This window comes from Vespula pensylvanica, chromosome 19, assembly GCF_014466175.1.
Source record: "Vespula pensylvanica isolate Volc-1 chromosome 19, ASM1446617v1, whole genome shotgun sequence".
Classification (NCBI taxonomy): domain Eukaryota; kingdom Metazoa; phylum Arthropoda; class Insecta; order Hymenoptera; family Vespidae; genus Vespula; species Vespula pensylvanica.
Window position 1 is genome coordinate 3,121,345 of NC_057703.1, and position 22,514 is coordinate 3,143,858.

At 28.6% G+C, this 22,514-nt stretch overlaps 2 protein-coding genes across 4 annotated transcripts in view; one reads left to right on the forward strand and one right to left on the reverse strand.

Annotated features, from left to right (window-relative positions):
• The window catches only part of LOC122635709 (protein bunched, class 2/F/G isoform-like), a 136,736-nt gene that overhangs the window by 16,646 nt on the left and 97,576 nt on the right, over nucleotides 1–22,514 (forward strand). The gene's annotated exons all lie outside the window — the stretch shown is intronic.
• LOC122635710 (kielin/chordin-like protein) lies at nucleotides 5,402–6,418 on the reverse strand. The gene has a single exon (XM_043826227.1). It carries the CDS (start codon nucleotides 6,377–6,379, stop codon nucleotides 5,453–5,455), a length of 927 nt encoding a protein of 308 aa, XP_043682162.1. The 5' UTR covers nucleotides 6,380–6,418; the 3' UTR covers nucleotides 5,402–5,452.

The following is a 22,514-nucleotide window of genomic DNA, read 5'->3' on the forward strand; positions in this document are numbered from 1 at the left end:
GAGAAACACGCATGCATTCATAAAATCGGTTGGTATCTTTCACGAGTATCTTATAAATCATTTCCGTAAATTATAGAGATAGCCTGGCCGGCACTTTCTAACGGGCATTACGGTACCAGCACCATGGCATATTCTAAACGATCAAATCTTCCCATAAGATGTGAAAAAAAATCTCTATTCCTGGAAAATCGACTGGCTTAACTTATAGGAGTCATTGTGGCAAGGGTATTTAAAGTGGAAGAGAGAAAGAGAGAGGAAGAGAGAGAGAGAGAGAGAGAGAGAGAGAGAAAGAGGTATTACTGCTACTACCTATAAATAATAGAAAAATCGAAAAAAATTCGAAGAAACGGCTGCGTTACTGAAGTAAGATGAAGATAACGATGTGTCTATCGTGATTCTATAGGATTCAGTGTCTGATAAATACTAATTAATTGATTCTTCGATCAAGCTACGGAAGAAACAAGAGAAAAAGAGAGATGGATAACTAGACAGAGAAAGAAATAAACAGATAGATAGAAAGAGAGAAAGAGAAAGATATAGAAAGAGACAACAAACAGGCAGACCGATAGCAGAGCTAGAAAGATTGGAAAAGAGACAAAGAGAAGGTAGAATGAGATAGACTGGGAAAGACACTGAGAGAGAGAGAGAGAGGGAATGAGGGAGTGAAAGAGGGAGAGGAAGAGGGAGATAAATAATTAGCAGCAAAGACGAAGACAGAGAACAAGTAAAGTGAGAACGCAGAAAAAACAACAAAAATTAGGAATAATGAGAGAGACAAAAAAAGCGAAAGACAGAGATATAGAATAAGATAGAGATAGAGAGAGAGAATGAGAGAGAGAGAGAAAGAGAGAGAGAGAGAGAGAGAGAGAGAGAGAGAGAGATAAGAAGCAAAAACGGAACAAAGTACATAGAGATAGGAATGAAAATAAAGAAACAGAAACAATGAACATAATAAAAAGAGAGGAGAGAGAAAAAGAGAGCGAGTGAAAGAGAAAGTCAGAGAGAATGAAAGATATAGGGAGAACAAGTCAGAACAAGATAGAAATAAAAATAAAAGTATAGAAAGAAAACAGATATATATATATATATATATATATATATATATATATATATATATATATAAACAGTGACGAGAAAGAGCGAAATACTAAAAAAGAGAAAAAGAAAGAGAAAGGAAGAAGGAGACAGTTTGTAAAGGAAAGAGAGAAAAAGAGACTGAAATAGTAAGAGAGAAAGAGAAAGATAGATAGAGAGAAACAATGAGTGAAGGAGAGGGAAAGGAAGAAGGAGACAGGTTGTGAAAGAGAGAGAAGAAAAGAGAGTGAGATAGTGAGACAGACAGAGAAAGATAGATAGAGAGAAACAGTGAGAGAAAGGGAAAGGAAAGAGAGAGAAACAATCATAGAAAAATAGTGATAAGGAGAGAGAGAGAGAAAGAGCGATAGTAGGAGACAAAGAAACAAATATAGAGAGAGAGGAACATTAAGAGACAGAGACAAAGATACAGAGACTGAGAGAGAGAGAGAGAGAGAGAGAGAGAGAGAGAGAGAGAGAGAGAGAGAAGTAATCAGAGAGAGACAAAGAAATAGTGAGAAAAAGAGAGAGAGAGAGAAACAGTAGGAGGCAGCAGCAGAAAGAGAAAGAGATAAACAGAAAAGTTAAAGAGAGAGGGAGAGAAAGAACTAGTAAGAGACTGAGACAAAGATAGAGAGAGAAATAGAGAGAGAAAAATAATGAGAAGAAGAGAGAGAGAGAGAGAGAGAGAAGCAGTAGGAGACAGTAAAGAGATAAAAAGAGAGAAATAATATAAGACAGAGAGACGGAATAGGAGATAGAGAAGAAGCAAAGACCAAGTGAAAAAAAGATAGGTAAGGGAGAAAATTAAAACGATAGAGAGAGAAAAGTGACAGAGAGAGAGAGAGAGAGAGAGAGAGAGAGAGAAAGAGAGACGAAGATAGAGGAAATGATAGATAAGGTAGAGAATTAAAACGATAGAGGGAGAAAAAGAATGAGGGAAGTCTTTAGCAACACGAGAAAGACAAGGCTCGATCTTCAACGCTATATACACCGAACACAAGTAGATACACACACATACATATATATATATTGTGTGTATGTGTATATAGGTACATAGAGAACGGAGAGAACTCATGCATTATGTATACTACGATATACAAGCTATGCTAAACCGCCTAGGAAGATTTCCTTCGGTACTCGAGCGCCGCTGCACCGGTACCTGTATTTATAGAAGTACGCAAATTGGTTGCAACCGGCGATGCAACGCGAATCTTGTCTCTCTCTCTCTCTCTCTCTCTCTTTCTCTCTCACTCTCATTCTCTATCTTTCTCTCTCGTTTCCTTCGTTTCACGTTTCTCTATCTACTACGAGTTCTTCCCATATCGTTCCGTCTCTCAGCATGGAATATATACAGCTCCTTGTAGAATCGTTCTCCGAGTTTGCACTGACTTTCTTCGCATTCACGCGGCCGTTCGACCATAATTCCGTGCGCATAATTATAATTGTTAATAGCTATGAGAAAGAAAGAGAAAGAAAGAGAGAGAGAGAGAGAGAGAGAGAGAGAGAGAGAGAGAGAGAGAGAGAGAGAGAGAATGGCTGGCAACGCGTTAACGTCGACATCTTTAGATCGTTTCGCCTCACGCTTCTTTGCGATCATAATCTACTCTCGATTCGTGCCGACGTGCAACATTTAATTGGTTAAATATCGTTAAGAAAAACTGGAATACACATTTTGTTGTGCGATAGTTAAAAAAAAAAAAAAATGGAAAGAAAGATCGGAAAAAAAAGAAAAAATATAGATAGGGAGTATTAATTGTCGATAAAAATATTTATAGATCACGTATTTGGTATAGTAATTGGTATTATAACACATTTAGTATGTAATTTTGTTAAACAAACTGTTTAATAAATATATAAGATATGTTTATATATACATATGTGTGTGTATGTATGTGTATATTTATATATATGTGTATATATATATATATATATATATATATATATATATATATATGATTTATTAACAATGAATAATGCTGTAATAGATATTATAATTTTTAAAAATAAGGTACCCTCCAATATATTATAATTTTTAAAAATAAGTATAACCTCCAAAAATTTTCTTAATTTATTTAATATATTCCTTGATTAATTTTGAAAAAATCTATTTTTCTACACACATACACATATAAAAGGAAAAATTATTTTTCTTACTAATTCAAAATTTTCATTATTGACGATAAAGAATAGAAATATGTATTTTGAATTTTTAAACGGAAGATTAGAAATATTTCAATTCCGTCAAAAAAATTGTTCACTAAAATTTCTAATAAATATATCTAAATATATATTTCTCGATAAAAAAATTAAAAAAATCTTTTATCTATTAAATACTGTTTAAACTGATACACATGAGAAGTATAACAAATTATGTAGCGTGAGAAGTAATATTTGAGAAAAACTCACTCGACAGGCCACAAGAAACTCAATGTATTGTCATAAAGTTACATACGGAAAATATGTAAGTATCTTCTTTACGTATAACTATCCAATCGGCAAAAAACCAATTAAATTATATACACACATAAGTACATATATTGTAATGATCCTTTAATAGAATATGATTAATTAAAAAACCTACTGCGTTCAAAAACTTAAAAGTACGTTTAAATATAAACGTAAAAAGTTATGAAATAAGTTATCGATAGTTTTGAAAAATTCTAAATAAAATCTATATCATCTTAATTCACTCACTTCAATTAAATTTATAATTAGTCCTAATTACAAGTAAATATTTAAATATAACATTGATACGTTAGAAAATAGTTGCTAAAAATCATCGATCAAAATATACAATTACACACACACACACACGCACAAAATCATAAATTATTAAAAAAAGAAAGAAACTATAAAAAATTCTACGATAAATTTCGTAAAAGTGATTGCAACAGATTAAAAGATACAATGTTACTAAAGGACACATTCTGTTGTTACTTTTACACAAAGAATATTACAAAATACTAAGGAACAACTGTTATTGCTAAATCTTTTAAAGAGTTTACGAAACTTTAGCAAAAATCTTGAGTATGCCTTCCTCTGATATAGATATGCATCGTTTCGCGCGAGAAAGAATCGTGCTACTCGCTCGATTGCAAAATAGCGAATGGCGAGAACATTCTTCTGCGAGATCTAAAAATATGTGAAATCCATTGAAGATCTTACGTTTCCTTGTTTATTCTTCGTTCTATCTATCTATGTATGCCACTGTTCTAAATCTCTCGCAACGATAAATTCTCACGACATAAATCATTCTCATAAAAGAAAATATATACGCGGAACACGGAAATTCAGAAGATTACGTGAGACATCGTTAATACGTGGGAGATAATTTCTTTTCTCTTTCGAGTCTTTCTGTGTGTGTGTATTTTTTTAATGTTATTTATTGACAATGGTATTTCTAAACACGTATAACCGATAATTTACAAATAAATTTTGATAGTGATGCAATTCTGACATTTAAAATTATTTATACTGATCAATAATAATCGATATATATATAATAATTTATATATTTATATATATATATCGATTATTTATTTTATATTTATCGATATATATTTATTTTATGAAACATTTACTATTAATTGATAAAAATACTAATCAAGTAAATAGAAGTGTGTTATTTTCTTTTTCGTTTTTTTCCTCTTGAAATATATTTAATTTAAGAAAATGAAAAATGTTCATAAAATGTCGGCCTTGTTTCTTTTCTTTCTTTTTTTTCTCCAAATCCTTCACAAATATCGAAAAGCGTTATTTGATAAACCTGTGTACTTTAATTTACTCTATAGTTTGAGAAAAAACGAACATTATTGATTTTTGAATAAGAAGAAGTTATACGAACAAATATTTGCAAGGTACATATGTTCTTTTTCTTTTTTCTTTTTTTTTTTTTAATTCTTATATCTCCAGAAAGTATTATACAACATATATGATAATGTTTGATATTGGAAATAAAAGCAAATCACCTTTTTCTTTTTGAAAAATAAATCAAAGTCGATAAACATAAAATTACTTTGATATAAAATAAAAATCAAAAAATTTATGATTAATTAATTTCAATTAATTAATGTCAAATCGTACAAGAGATACATACTTCGTAAATATCGATTAATATATTTTTGTATGTATTAAGTAATTTTGTCCAACAACATACAAAATACAAATATACTGTATATACATAATTATATTATATATGTATTTATTTATTATACAACTGTTTACTTTTTCTGTTAATTTTTTTTTTTGGTATAGTGGTAGCAGAGGAGAGAGAGGAAGGAAGAAGGATTTCCAAGTGTGTTACAGTTTAAAGGATTAGACAAAGTCGATAATACATATTTTCTCGTATAATTATATCAAATTATACGTTTCTTAATTAGTTACATTTTTCGGTTGGTGGAAGATATTGACATGTTGGTATTGGTGGTACCTCGCACAAACATTTCATACATGTGAATTCATTGGCAGGTTGATTCAATTCGTCACCTAAATGCATTTTCAAATTACCAAATTTACACAACATAGTATCATCCTCGTCTTCTCCTGCATGTTTTGCTTCCTCGTGATTATGAATGACAGTGTCATTGGCATTCTGACATCTCGTCGAAAGATTACAACCCGTTTGAGGAGATTGATTATCGTAATAAACCGGTGCACAGTTATTATAAATATCATAAGCGTTACGAAAATCTGGACTGCAATATGGATGATTTGGTTTCTTGCAAAATGGTTCAACATTTTCACCTTTGTAACCGGGTTGACAATTGCAATTCAAATCAGGATCAGATTCGACTGTGAAGTAATCACCATCGTAATACAATTTACCGTCAACCATACAGGTCGCTCTATCCTTTAAATCATTTACACAAACTTCCGGTCCGGGACAACAATTGTCCGGTGAATGTTTGAAATAACAATTTGGATTTTGCGGACCATGGAAACAATCGACTACTGCACATACGAAGGAAGCTATATCGTCTAATCCTTGTCGACAGATGCAACCAATATCACAAGGATTGCTATCCTCTTCCTTCAGATGTTCACCGATCGAATATTCATGTCCATTAACGTAACACTTGTTCTTAGATCTCAATTTTAAATGATCACAGTCATAACGAATGGCACAGCAATCTCCTTCTTTCTGATAAACAGGCTTGCAACCCAAATTTTCATAATACTTCAATGGTCCAGGACAATTGTTAAGATCGCATTCCTTTTTCGCGTTAATTGAAACGATGGTAAGGAGAAACAATAACGCGAATTTCTCGAAGAGAAGAGAACGGTTGTCACTGGGTTTCGTCATGATCGAGAATATAGCGAAAACTCGTGGTCGTTCGTCGTCCAGCTCGTATCTTTTATACTTTCGAACGGTCTCTGTTACGTAGAAGAGAAAGAGAAGGAAGAGAAGGAGAAACGATGAGGAGGGACATAAATATGTGTGTATATGTTTGTGTATATGTTCTATATACATGTATATATATATGTGTGTGTGTTGGATATATACGTTCGTTAAAACGAAAGACAACACAAGAGTAGAATAAAACTATGAGGATCACATATTTGTTTTATCAATCTCTGAACGATGACAATCATACATATGTTAAACTTTTCCTTGTTTTATTGTATCTATATTGTGTGTATGTATATATGTATGTGTGTGTGTGTGTGTGTGTGTGTGTATGGGGATTTGAATGTATCAATATGAACTTGATATTATTTTAAACCCAAAACCTCGAAAATAATATAGGATTATAAATTATAAATTATAAAATATAATATAATACTATAATTCATGAATACGTTTGACGAATCGTATAAATCAAGATTTATGATTTCTTCGATATCTTTCTCTTATGTAAAGCTATTTTTTCTCTTCTCCCCAAGATATATGAAAAATTATCGAATAAATTATGGATCGATCATTTACGTTTAATAAATCATTGATTATGTAAAAATCGTGGCCTTCAATCTCGAACATCAAGAGCTTGTTATATGTTTGTGTATTGTCTAATGTTTCAAAAATCTATATATAGTATAAAAGGTTATTAATTGGTTAGTCGGTTAAAAGAAGAAGAAAACGAAAAAAATAAAAAGTAAAAAAATAATAAAAAGTATACAGGAAGCATTAATTAACGACTGAGATTAAAGTGAATTTTTTTCAATAGAATTGATTATACGTTTACTTCTTTAATGTTTCAATAATCCGTATAATAAGCTGTTCAGTTAAAAGAAAAAAAAAAAAAGAAAAGAAAGAAAAATAAGAAAAAAAAATTGAAAATAAAAAAAATACAAGAAACATTAATTAACGACTGATATGAAAATAAATTTTTCCTAGTATCGTGAAATGACGATGAGAATTATTTGTTATTTTTGCTTTAAAGTTTAAGGATAAGATATTTATCTTTTTTCGTGGAAAATAAGAGAAAAAAAAGAAAAAAAATTAATTCATTCAAAGAACTTTTTTCATTTATAATCACTCGGGGAAGTACATAAATCTTTAATAATCGCATAAAAATGATAATCGAATAATATTCACGTACTTTGTAAAACGTTTGGAAAATACCGTAGATACTTTGTGTATCCTAGACATTATTTACTATTTCGAGAATGTTATATAAACCTCGTATTATTTTCTGTCGGCTATACAACGAGACGAGATTAATCTATGGTTCGATCAGGTTCGCAAACGAAGAGATAAAGAATGAGTCATTTTTTGAGAAAAGGAAAGGAAGCAGTCATAATATTCGACAGAGTTTGTTTGCTCGAAGTTATTTTGAATTGTTAAATAAACGCATTGTTAAATAAACGCAGAAAGAAAAATCCCATCCATTTTTTCTTCTTTTTTTTTTTCTTAATAATTAACGAATGCAAGAGATAATATTTAATACTTCCCCGTTTTTTACCTTGAAAATTTATGTAAATATCATATAAACGAAACATACATTCTTACATCATTACTTTGATGACAATGCGTATTTGGTTAAATACTTAAGAAAAAAAAAAAGGAAAAGAAAAAGAAAAAAATGATGATAATGGACAATTTATTTCGTAGTTGTTTTTTTTGACCTTCAATTAATTCGAACACGTCAATTGTTAATACGACGGCCATGACAGCTTCTTGTTAGTCTATGCACACAGACATTCGGGAGAAATTCAAGGTCAACTATTCAATCGATATCATTCTCACGTACTTATATTCGTTTGTATATATATATATGTGTGTGTATATGTGAATGTGCAATATGTATCTATATATGCATGTATGTATATGTACATTCGATAAATAAATTTAAAAGATCTACGATAAACCTTACTGATTCTAAAATACTACGATTATCTTATTCTTCAAAATATACTCGTATTATGTTTGATCGAAATAAATGTACCGATTATGTTAATCTTTCACGTTGTTTACTCCGTATATTTCTCGGTATTGAGAGTTATCTTTCTGTGTGATAATATTTTGTTATCGTCTTCGAGAAATAACGAATTCGTGTCATTTTTTGCTATTAATATTGTTATCGATATCTAAATTTATTAACGAGAAAAATGAGATAATGAATTAATTCATAAATTGACTAATTTTGATATGTGTATATTAACACTAACGTATAAACTGTTCCAAAGCGCCCGAGATATTACTAATTTTTCGAGTCCTTTTTTCCTTCTCCTCGATTAAAATAGATTAATTATCTATGATATAGATTTTCTCATTTCAATTGTTCATTTAACAAATTGTATACGGTCCATTTATCAGAATATAAAATGAAGGGAAATAACAATATATAAAATTTGTATTACAAAAGAAAAAAAATATTTTTTTATATTTATATACGTTTTTATATTTATGTATTAATATTTATTTATAAAAAGAACATTGAATATAAAATTTAAATATATAATACCGAAAATGGCATCATTATTTTGTTGTTCAATCCAATATTTTAAAATTCATTTAAATTCAACAATTCCATCAGATTATCAGTTATACCTAAAAATCTTAATTTTATACCATAGTGACTTCTTATTAGATCGCAATCTAATGTGACTTCTAAACCCATAAATTCAACTAACTATTGACAGAGACATTTAAGATCCAAGAAAGAATAAAATAGAGAAAGAGAGAGAAAAATAGTCCCTCTCATAAAAGGAATGACAAAGAATGGGAATGGTAAAGGAAATAATGTAAAATATTAGATCAGCTAATAATCTCGGAATTTTCACTAAAAAATATGTCTTACAGCATTCCTTATATTTAAATATAAAATATAAAAAATAATATAAAAAATGAAAATAAAATTTTAATTAAAACAAAATTTGTTTACATATATATATATATATATATATATATATATATAATTTTTTTATTTTTACATTTAAATTTACATTTATTTACATCATTAATTTAATTATTAATTATATTTAGTCAATAATTATGTCATTAATAATAATTGAAAAAAAATATTAGATATAAAATTGTAATCAGAAAAAAATTTTTTTACACCCACATATATACACATTATATTTACATTAAAATTTATATTTATTTATTAATTTAATTATTAATCATATTTCATCAATAATTATGCCATATTAACTATAATTAAAAAAAAGAAATATTAGATATAAAATTTTAATGTAAAACACAAAGAATAACACTACTACTTATTATCCAATCCAGTAATCCAAACTATCTCTTAAAACTCAACATTCCCATCACATTATCAGCTACACCTAAAATTAAAATATTATTCTACGAATAAAATTCTCTGAATTTTACACCGTAGTCTCTTCTTATTAGATCGCAATCTAATGTGACTCCTAAACCCATAAACTCAAGCAACTATTGATAGAGACATTTAAGATCCAAGGAAGAATGAAATACAGAAAGATAGAGAAAGACAGAAAAGAATGACAAACACGAAGAAGGGGAGAGTTAGCTTAAAGGGCGAAAGGATTTCGATCATTTTCCCAAGCTAGCTAAAAAAAAAAAAACGAATAAAAAGAACATCAAAGAGACCGCCTTTCCTCCTCACGGACTCACCATGGAGCAATGGAGAAGGAGGTTGAGAATTAGAAGAAGAAGAAAAAGAAGAAGAAAAAGAAGAAGAAGGAGGAGGAAGTGAGAGAGAATGAGATGGATAAGGATGAGGAGGAGAAAGAGGATTGGAATCGTAGATAATTCGTTTCTGCTTTTCGAACCTGTATTTAGCCTCTTTCTTCGACTACCTCACCATTCACCACCCTCCTCCCCCTTTCATATATACGTAAGCGAAGCTTTCTCTTTCTAAAATTATCGGAACCTTTCTCGTGTTTGAAAACGATCGATCCTGTAAAAAAAAAAAAAAAAATAAGAAAGGTGTGGAAGACCCTTTCCAGGATTTATCGAACATCGTTAACTCCTTTTTGGACGAGGCGACAGCTTATTCGATTTTTTTTTTCGTAGCCTCGTAGAACGTAATAAACATAAAAGCGTCTAATAAGAGTAGCCACCATCGAAATCTGGCTTGACTATTTCGACTTTAACTTTACAGCTTTCTTTTTGTTCTCTTTTTTTCTCTCTTTCCTTTTTCTTGAACACAAATGTCCATACATATGTACATATATGTTAAGATAAATCATAAATTATGATAGAGTTTACGACATCGTGTCCACTTTCTTTTTCTCACCTTTACATTGTTACGATTATGATTCATTTATCGAAATGATCTAGTAGCCGATAAATCTGATAAATTATTATTTTCTTTTTTGATAAATTATTATAATTATGTTTTCTACGATACAAGGAATAAGAGAGTACTTATATTTTATTAAAAAATGTTTTATTCTTGAAAAATATGTTTTATATTTTATTATATATTTTATTTAAAAAGAAAAGCAAAAGAAAAAGAAAAATAACGACGGTTTAAAAATTTCGCTTGGATAACATTGATTAGAAAATCAGACAAATGGTTAACATGGCACACTTGTTTCATCTATTTGAAAGTTTCAAATTACCTCTCTCTCTCTCTCTTTCTCTCTCTTTCTCCGTTTATCTATCTATCTATTTATCTCTATCTCTATCTCTATCTTTAATTCGTTCTCCTGAGTCTGTAGTAACAATCTCGTTAGAGATCCAAGGTCATGTTTGTCATAAAACGAGTCAACCAATGGAAGATCTCCAACTGCGCGAGAAATAAGTCAAGAGACTTCCGGCTCGCGTCAGTATGTTCAAGTAATACAGATAAACCAAAAAAAAAAAAAAAATAAGAAAAAAAGAGAAAGGAGAAAGAAAGATAAAAAAAAATAAAGATCAAAATAAAAATAAAATCCAAAAAGACGATTGTCGACTAATGAGATACGTGTTTCCTTGTGCCTAATTAGCGTTATCGAGCGCAAGACAAAAAATGAAAGAGTAGGGTGAAAAGGAAGAAGAGAGAGAAGAGAGGAGGAGAGTGGGAGTGGTGGAAGGGAGAAAAAGAATTTCACTCTCGTTTACGTTACGTTCTTTATTCCCATCTCAAGATCAGGCGCAATCTGGCCCCTCTACTCGAGTACCTCTTCTCTTTCTCTAATGCTACTCGAGTTCGCCAGGACGCCCCTTTTTACGAGCTCTGATAAATTCCAGGACACTTCGTGAATAACGGATCGTTAAATCGCCTGTCTTGTAAAATGTTTATAAATAATGTTTATCAATATAAATTTCTTGCAAGCATTATAATTTTTTTATATATAATATATAAGCGAACAATAACGAATACGAATTGTATTTATCGAATATATTGAGCGATTAAATTTCGAATGGGAACAATTGATTTATAAGTTGATTTTTTATTAAACAAATGATTGTATAATGATAAAGTAAATCAAGCAATTAAATTTAGAGTATATTAATAATTATATTAATATGTATATATTCATATAATATATATATGTATATATTAATTAATTTACAATTTTTTTTATACTTTTATATATATAAAATTATATTAAATATATTATATATATAAATATATAATTATAATTAAAAATATTATATCACATGTTACATATGCCCAAAGTTATAATCATTTTTTTTTTAAAGGTACACTATATATACATATACTTTAAATATATTATATATACATAGTATATTTTCTCTTTATTTTTATAAAAAGAAATGATTCGTAACTTTAATAGTCATATGTAACATATGATATAATTTCTTTTTATTTCTTTTTCTTTTTTTTTTTTGTAAAATACGGACAATTGATCTACAATTTATTTTTAAAGCCTTTTTTTAATAAAAAACAAAAATAGTTCCTAAAGGACAATATAGCGTATAGTATACATGCATAATGTAATTTTTTTATAAATAAGCACGTGAAATACTTAGCAACAAAAACCAAACTTTCCTTATAGTAATCTTCTAAAGTACGGTACAAAATGTCTGAAGGTCACGAGAAAGAATACCTTTTCATTGAATAGTTTTAAAGGTTTCATTCTGTAGGATAGTTTCTTTAATGTAGTGTGTTTTTCTTCGATAAGGATTTATTTATGGATTTCATTTTATTATCAATGATTCTTGTAACGTAGTGTTTCTTTTGTCAGATAATGATCTATTTATAGATTTCATATTATTGTCGATAATACTTATACAATGTTGAACGAATATATAATCTTGACAGTCTCCCGATTTATTTGTTTTTTCTTCTTTTTTCCTTTTTTCTTTATTTTTACATTATCTTGTTCATTACCATATATGAAATTCAAAATATAGTATTAGAGATATTTATCTCGGTAACACAACAATTTTTTTTTAATTTTTAATAGAGTTTGTTCAGATAAGCTTTATCTATTCTAAAGATTGAATAAATAATATAAAATTTTTTGATTAATTGATATTTGTATGGTTTTTATTTAATCGAAGGTTTGTGTCATTTAAAGTTATCATTTTTTTCGAATAGGAAGTTATATTTTCTTTTTTTAATGGCAACATTCTATAAAAAAAAGGAAGAAACAACAAGTAATTTTTTTCCGAAATATTTTCTATTCATTTTCAATTTTTTGTGTTATTTATCTAAATGCATTTCCAAAAAAAAATTTGTATCATTTTCTTCAGATTATCTATAATCTTATCAAAAATAACGCACCCTCAAAAAAATCTAACATATAAATCGAACTACAAAATAAAAGAAAAGTAGATAGAAAAAAATAAGAAATAAAATTGTTGAACCATCGTAAACAAGAAGATAACTATTGCATATACAAATTTTTATTATTTTTATACAATGTAGTTAGTTTCTTGCTGATTGATATAATATAAAAATAACAAATAGTGAATATTTAAATTAAAATTAAAAAATTCTTATTTATCATTTCCAAAGGAATTTTAATAATATACATTCTGAATGGATAATTGGGAACTATAAATCATTATAAAGAAATTACTTAATTATGAAAGAGTAACTGTCTTACACAATGAAATAATATTTCAAAAATATAGATATAAATATCTGTAAAAAAATGTAACTACGAAGTTATATAATGTTATACGAAATTAACGACTGTCTCTTTCTCTCTCTTTCAATCTTTGTCTCTATAATTATCTTCGATATTTTTAGAATAAAATATCATATATGTAATCTGTCTACTATAACTAATTTTGCGAGCAAATCTTTGTAATCTAATGTAAAAAATCTTTGATCTTGACGTGGTATAGTTGGACAAAAAAAAACAAATTTACAAAAATGATATTTAAATTATAACATAAAAGCAATGAAAAAAAAAGAATTTTGGCAAACAGATTTTTATAATAATTATATAATCTTTTCCTTATTCATTGATAATACAAAAAATAAAAAATGGATAATCAGTGTTTATGTTAAGAGAAAAAAAAAACAATAAGATTTGAACGATATCTACACTTTGATTTGAAAAATATTTACTAAAAAATGCTATAGAGAAGCTTCATGTATTAATTAGTAATAATATTATAATATAATAATAATGAAGTGTTAAGTCAAAATTTACTGCTACGAAATAAAATAAGATTTCCAAAAATACAGACAAATTAATCTTTCGTATGATGAATATATACTTTCAAAGTTTTAGGTGTTATAGGTGTTATAAATGATTAATGACTCCCTTTTCTTTTATCTCTTTCTATAATGATCTTTGACTTATTTTTATATTTTTTTTCGAATGTAATGTATAAAATTTGATTATAGTATGTATACACATATATTGTATTATTTATTACGTTATCACTGTATTCTATTTTATTATCGTAGTGTATTTTTCTATTATTTTGTTTAAAAATAAATCAAAGATTATTATAGAAAGAGATAAAAAGTCATCAACCATTTATAACCTGACTATGCTAAATGTGTAAAAGGAAATAATAAAATGATATATGATGAAGACATACTGTATATATACATATATTTTATATATATATATAAAATATAAATATAGAATATATATATGTATTTTTATATTATTATTGTATTATTGTATTATATTATTATATGTTATATATATTGCAATATATTATGTTTATATATAATATATTTTATTATTTATTAATTTATTACTATATCCTATTTTATGTTATTTTACATATACATACATTATTTCATCTTATTTTTATTTATTTACATAAATAAATATACTTATATATATATATAATATGTATATGTGTGTATATATATATATATGTATGTGTGTAACTGTGTATATACATATATAACCAGTTTTATGAGTCTTTCTTATCAGCCTGTACAACGGTATGTAAGATCGATAAATCTTATAGAAAACTCTTTCTCTTTTTCTCCCTCTTTCTCTCTCTCTCTCTCTTCTTTTTTCACTGACAAGCATTTGGGAAACAGAAATAGTAGACACAAAGTTTCCTCTTTAACTAGACTACACTCGTCGTTCATCTTTCGGTCGACGGCGAGTAACAACAGGCGCTCTTTTTCGTTTCTAGTTTCGGGAATCCGCCGCGGGATAATGGCCGCCATAAAACGGCCGTAAAGGCGCCGTCCTCTTGGCCACCGCGCCTTCTTACAAACACTCCGGATCTCATAAACACTCGAAATTATCGTCGTGCCTTCGGGGATATAAGGGGGAACGGAACGTTCCTATAGTAAGTACTTACGTGTGCCAGAGCGTCATGCTGACGATCGAAGGCGGACGCACGCCTTCGAAAAGTCTCTTCTTCTTCGTTTTAGCGTCGCCGGAAGCAAGTCGCGAGAAAAGAACGCGCGTGGCCGTTTAGTTTACTGCGCGAATAACGGTTTATCTTTGCATATCAGAAACAGAGAGAGAGAGAGAGAGAGAGAGAGAGAGAGAGAGAGAGAGAGAGAGAGAGAGAGAGAGAGAGAGAGAGAGAGAGAGAGAGAAGAGAGAGAGTATATTCATTGCAAAGTCAACTATTTTTATCTTTTATTTTATTTTATTTTATTTATTTATTTTTTTTAATCGAGACATTTAAAACGTCTACATGTTAGTTCGAAGATAATTTGTAATAGTTTATTTATTATAAATTATCTTCTTAGATTTTTATCTCAAGTTTTTATTATCTTAGATTTTTATTATAAATTAGTAATAATTTATCTATTATTAATTTATGTAGACGAAAGATTATCTGAAGATCATTGGTACAATATTTTTATCTGTAGATAAATCAGTTTTAGTTTCATTTTTCAGTTCAGTTTTGTTTGTATCAATTTATTTTATATTTCTTACTCTTTGTTACTCGTTATTCCGAAAGTTTTAAATCTTTTTCTTTGCTTTTGTCATCTCTTTATTATTAATTATATTTTGAAAGTTTTTGGTAACTTCTTTGTTGTTCTTTTGGTTGCTATAGTTTTATTTGAGTATTTTAATTCCTTTTTTTATCTTTTTTACATTTTTTATTATCTATTATCATATTTTATTACATCTACAGATTTTGTATTATTATTTATTATTTCATTAATGTATTCTATTTTATTTCATTGTTTCTTATCTTTGTAATGTATTATTTAATTATTTCGTTTTATTATATCTCACTTTCTAACTTTCATTATTGATCGATTATCCTTTTATTCCGTATTATTTTATTTCCTTAATTTTATTGTCTTTTCATTTATCGTTTCTCCTCATTTTTTATTATTCATTCGATTTTAATTAATTCCACTTCATTATTTACATTATTTATGTAATCTGAATCGTATTAAAATTGTCTTCTTCCTTTTTATATTCTTAAAGTTTAAATTCATAATTCGTTTAGAAGAAATTCTTAATTCGTTAAGCTTTGAAGATGAGACGAAAGCCGATACGGTGGTTCATCTTGAGATCAAACATCATCGTTTTGGACATATGTGAAAGTGAGAAGATAACGGACGAATATTTATGACAGGGCAATACTTTCTACGACATTATATTCGCAGGTACGCCGAAGTAACATTCGCAATGATGGCTTCCCCGAAAACGGAAACCGACTCGACGACTTCTCGCCTTCGCCTTCCTCGAATCACCTCGACTTAAGACTTAATAAAGATATTCTTACTACTTTACGGGTCTCGCATAACGCACGAAGATTTTGCGGTTGGATAAGGATCGTCTAATTTAACGCTTACATTAGTCTACCGCTCGTTTAGATTTATGAGTTGTTCGAGTCTTACCAGTTTCATTCGACTTTTATAAATCTTCCTCATTTTACTTTTCCTCTCTATCGAAATACCGACATACTTTTATTATATTTATCGATTTTTATTTATCGATTATACCTCTTTTGAATTTTTTTTCTTTTCTTTTTTCTTCCTTCTTTTTTTTTTTTTAATCGCAATGGTAATAATAATTCACAGGTAAAATTAATATATACGTTTAAAATTAATATGAAATTAATGGTTAATAATAATTCAAAATTACGAAATTATGAAATATGAAATTATCAAATAATTAATATTAAAAAAATTGTTTTTATAGTTAACGTACATATAACGAATGTACATGTCAAAATTTAGTGAATAAATATTCGTCAACTTACAAAATACAAAATTTGTGAGGAAAAGAAACAAGAAAAAACGAATAATTCAAAAAATGTCGATAACGTAAAGATTTTGAAAATACGAATTTTCGGCACACTTCTGAAGTTTTCGAATAGTTAGATTCTATTTTTTTTAATCGTAATAGTAATAATAATTCACAACTAAAAATAATTCCCGTTCGTTATAACGAAACGTAACAAAAATATAAAAATATATGATGTATAGTACACGTTATGATTTAATGGATAAAAATTCATCAAATTAAAAGATACAAGATTTATGAGAAAAGAAAACAAGAAAAAACGAATCATTAAAAAAATATCGATAATATAAAGATTTCAAAAATATTTGAAACAGGTTCGAAATTTTCTAATAATTAGATTTCTTTTTTTCTTTTAATCAACAGTAATGATAATTCACAATTAAAAATAATTTCCATTGTTATAAAAATATATAGACATACATGTTACAATTTAATGAATAAAATTTCGTCAAATTAAAATGTACAAAATTTGCGAGAAAAAAAGAAACGAAAAGAAACCAATCATTAAAAAAAAAAAAATGTCGATAATATAAAGATTTCGAAAATACGAATTTTCGGCACACTTTCGAAGTTTTCGAATAGTTGAATTCTTTTCTTTTTTTTCTTTTTTTTTTCTATAGATGCGTAAACCGATAGATTGCGAAGCTTACGGATTCCACAGGGGATTTCTTAATTCTCATGCAAATAAGCCAATTTATTTGTGGCAGACCATCTTCGAACGATTAGGCTAATGTGACCTCACCCCACGAAGCATAGAAAAAGAGAGAGAGAGAGAGAGGGACAGATAGAGACATAGATAGAGAAAAAGAGAGAGAGAATGTTTCGAACGAATACTCGTAAAATCGTCTACTCGGTGACGAATTTAATTCGCAGCTTCTTTCGAATAGCTTTTAAATTGTTTGTTGCTGGTGGTCCATTTAAAAAATTCTAAGAAAATTTTCAATGAACTTATTTTGAAACGATTTGAAGTAAAATAATTATGTCAAAATAATCCATTCGACTCTATTTTTATCTCGAGATATAAAAGATTACTGGAGTTTTATTCGATAGAGGACAAAATTGGACAAAACGTAATCTGATTAATGATCGAAGATCATAATTAATATTAAAATTTAAAAATAGTAATCAGTCTATTAATTACGAATGATTGATGAATGAATTAGAGAAATAATTAACATCACGTAATCAAAGATCACGATTAATTTAATAATCATTAATCGTGTAATAATTACACTTCTAATTTATTTCTAAAAAGAATATTGTTAATATTATGTGGAAAATATATGTTTATTATTTGTATATGTTTGTAACATAGTTCTAACATATTATTTATTTTGATATGCTCGTACGTATGCGTAAGTGATAGTTTGTTTTTAACTATTATTTCAAACTATCATTTTGTTTTATTTGATAATTTATTTGACTTTGATGAAATTGTGCAAAATGTGACATAATTAAGGATCGAAGATTAAGATTAATATGAAATAAAGCTATTAACTATTACTTAATAATCAGTAATTATTGATTAATGAATAAGAGAAATAATTAAAGTCATCTAATCGCAATGGTCATGGTTAATTTTTTAATCATTAATCATATAATAATTATGCTTTTGATTTATTTTTAAATAAAATATTGTTAATATTTTGTAAAACGTACATATTTATTATTTGTGTATAAAACACAATTCTAATAAATTATTTATTTACTCTGATTATTGATTATGATCTTTTTTATTTTTCATTTTTTTTATTTGTCACAATAAATTTTAATTGAAAATATTTCAATTTCGTTGTTCTTCGTATAGGAGAATGCCATATATTACATTTATTAATAAATAATATGAAGAATTATAGAAATTTAGAAAATTAGGCAATATAAAAAATTTTATAAGCATACGCGTAAAACATGTTTGTATAATTTTCATTGGACAAATATACATTACTGATCCTAATGAATATAAATTATTTATAATAAAAAAAGTTCCTAAAGAATTATAAATTGAAAAATTAAATTTAATGAATGAAAACTTAAATTAACGAATGATTTAGAAATTATTGATTTATGATTGCAAATTACAAAAGTAATTATGATCATTGATTTACCTTAACATTAATTAATCGATTAATGATTGCAAGTACTATGACTACAACATTCGTTAATCGACTACAGAAATGATTATGAAATAATTGATCATGAAATAACTGCAAAAGTTAAGTACTCGAGTATTCGAAAAGATAGATCCGAATTAACTATACTCGATTATAGCCATATCGCATACCATAAAAAGCTCTTTTTTATTTCACTTCTTTTTTCTTTGTTACATAAAAAATTACAATCGTTTTACAATACCTTATAAGACAAAGACAACGATACCTATAATTCCAAATAAATCGATAAACATTTGTGAATACGTGATGTAGAAATATTTGAAGTGAAACATACTAGAATATTTTTCATTAATCCAAGTATCTTTTTGAGTACTCGAATATTCGAAAAATATTTTAGTAGCAACTAATTTAAACGATCGAAAGAAAATATTCGAAGTAGCTTTTTGAGGAATGTTCATTTCAGTCGAACTGAACGAATTCTTTCGAGAAATAAAAACTGAACAATAGGATACGATAGGTAGATACGTATTTACCTCGATACATCGAAGAAGATGGCTTTCGATGCAAAGTAGAAAACGTTTGAGTTTCCTTTCCTGTAATACTGCGAAGATTCCGTTGATCTTACAAGCAAGATCGCCGCCTACATCTTCGTGGTATTTATCGAGTGCCGGTTAGTCGAGAAACATCGGGAAAGAGAACAATGGCGACGATCGAGGCGACCATCTCGTCAGAGTCTGTCTCGATAATTGATCTTAGGTAAACCGATACGGTTAAAACGGAATCTAATCACGTGTATGTAATCGAGCTTTCGAAAAAAATAATAGTCGAGTAAAATGAAATTAATATATTACCGATCAGACATTTTAGTTTTAATTATATTTCTGTAGTTAATTATTTTTTGTTTTTATTTTCTTTTTTATGTTGTTTTAATTTCTGATAATTCAAATTTTTAATAATCATTTCAAATTTTAATTTTTAATAATTAATAATTTGCCTAATGTTTTTTACGTTAATAATATTTCATTTTAAGGGATGTCTGTTTTTAGAATCGTTAAATTGGTCAGAAAGTAATTTCAGCATTTTAGGAATTTTGAAATTTTACTGTATTAAGTATACCGTAGTGAATACTATTTTTATATTAATTTAGCATGTGTAATATGGTATATTAATCGTATATCAGTATACTAGTTTTGTATAATACTTTTATACTAATATATTATATTATATTATAATACATAAATAGTATATGATATAAAAACTATATTTATATAACGTAGGTATAGTAAAGCATAATATAGTATTCCAATAAAGTATAGTAGAGTAAATATTATTTATACTATTAAAAAAAACTTGGTTAAAGAAGTTCTAGAAAAAAAATATGTTAGTGTTCGTTATTCAAACATAAAAAATTTTGAGAACTCCGACATTACTTCTCCAAGTCAATATATATGTTTTTTCAAAATACATACAATACTATCTTCAAGTATGATATTTAGCAAAGAGATCCGATTAGATCATGCACAAAATTCATTCTGGAAAATATTCACATTTATCATTTTCATAATTATTTAGTTATTTCAAAAAAAAATTTCATCGATACTTTTCTAATATCACTAATTATCTCTTGTCATTATTAACACCAAGATAACGAAACAAATTAATTCACATAAAAAAAAAAATAAGCAAGGAATTAACCGTTACAATTTATCAACGAATTGCACATAATTGCACATAATCATAATATCTGCATATATAGTATTTACAAAAAATTCAAGATATGCCATGAAGCATATATAACCACTTGATAAAATAAAAAAAAAAAAACAAAGAAAAACGAAGAAAAAAGAAACAGAAATGAAAAACAAAAATGTTAAAATAAAAAGAGTATAATTCGTTACAACGATCATAGTTCATTAAAAACGGAAGCGTTATACGGATTCAAATTCGAAAGAAATCGAAGTTAAAAGGCCAAATGGAAAAGAGAAAAGGGAAGAAATAGGATAACAAAAAAAAAAAAGAAAAGATAAAAATAAAAAGAAAGATGGGAGGGAGAGTTGGTTAAAGATTCAAAGACGATCATCGGTACGGCTGGCAGCAGCCGACAAAGTCCGAATCATTATGTCCGGCCCACGCATTCTTTCCGCGGCGGTCGTCGAGACCTGGCTCAGACTCTCTTTTTGATCTTGGTCGTCGGGATTGAGGCAGTTGTTCTCTCTGTGTGCCGAGAGGGGAGAAAGAAAGAGAAAAAGAGAGAGAAAGGACAAGATAGACAGAGAGAGAGAGAGAGAGAGAGAGAGAGATAGGGTCCGGTGGAGGGCAAAACGGCCGAGGTGGTCCGAGGCTTTGCTGGTGGCCTGCTCTCGCACTTACACACTCGATCGCACATTCGATCTTGGGTCGCGAAGCACTACGCTCTCTCGACCTCGGACCCTCCGTCAACGGGGTTCTTACGTGGAAAGAAGGACTCGAAGACCTACGACGACTACGACGACTACGATGAGAACCAACGAGGACGAGGACGAGGACAACTACCGACGATCAGGACGACGTCTATAACGAAACAGAAAACTGGAACGGCAAAACCCTTTTAGACTGCCGGCTCTGCAACGAAGAATCGTAGGAACCGGATCTCGCGGATCCTCTCCTTCTGCCCTCCCCACCCCTCCCCTCTCTCACCCTCATCCTCCACCTCCTCAACACCCCACAACTCCCTCCCCTTTTACCTTTCGACTCTCACACAACGTGATTCTCAAGAGTTCGATAACGTGGGAGTTACTCTCATCTCTTAGCTAACGTTGAAAATCAAGGCGAGATATATTAATGTCTTGGGCTAAATGAAGAAGAAGAGGAAGAAGAGAAGGAAATAGAAAATAAAGAAATGAAAATGAAAAAGGAAAGGGGAAAAAAAGAAAAGAAATTCGATGCGAACGAAACGCCTACTTGATTGATCCCCCATGATGAGATACGCGATCATCATAAATCGTATTAAGGTTCAGTGATTGTTAATCGCGCACCACCGTGGTTATTGATAAGATACATTTTATCTTGTTTTAGTTGATCTAATGAAAATTGTTGATAGACCCTTGCGGATTTGGTGGTATGTAAGTAATTACAACGATATTTGTGTTTATTGAAATCGCTTTGAGAAATTTCATTTATCGCCGAACTCGTTAGTATACTCGTAATCGTCTTGTGGTTTACGATTTTAGAGATTATGAAGAAGAAGTAATGATGTATATCCTACGAGAGGTTATTCTCAATGACAAATAATTAGGATAATTTTGAAATAGA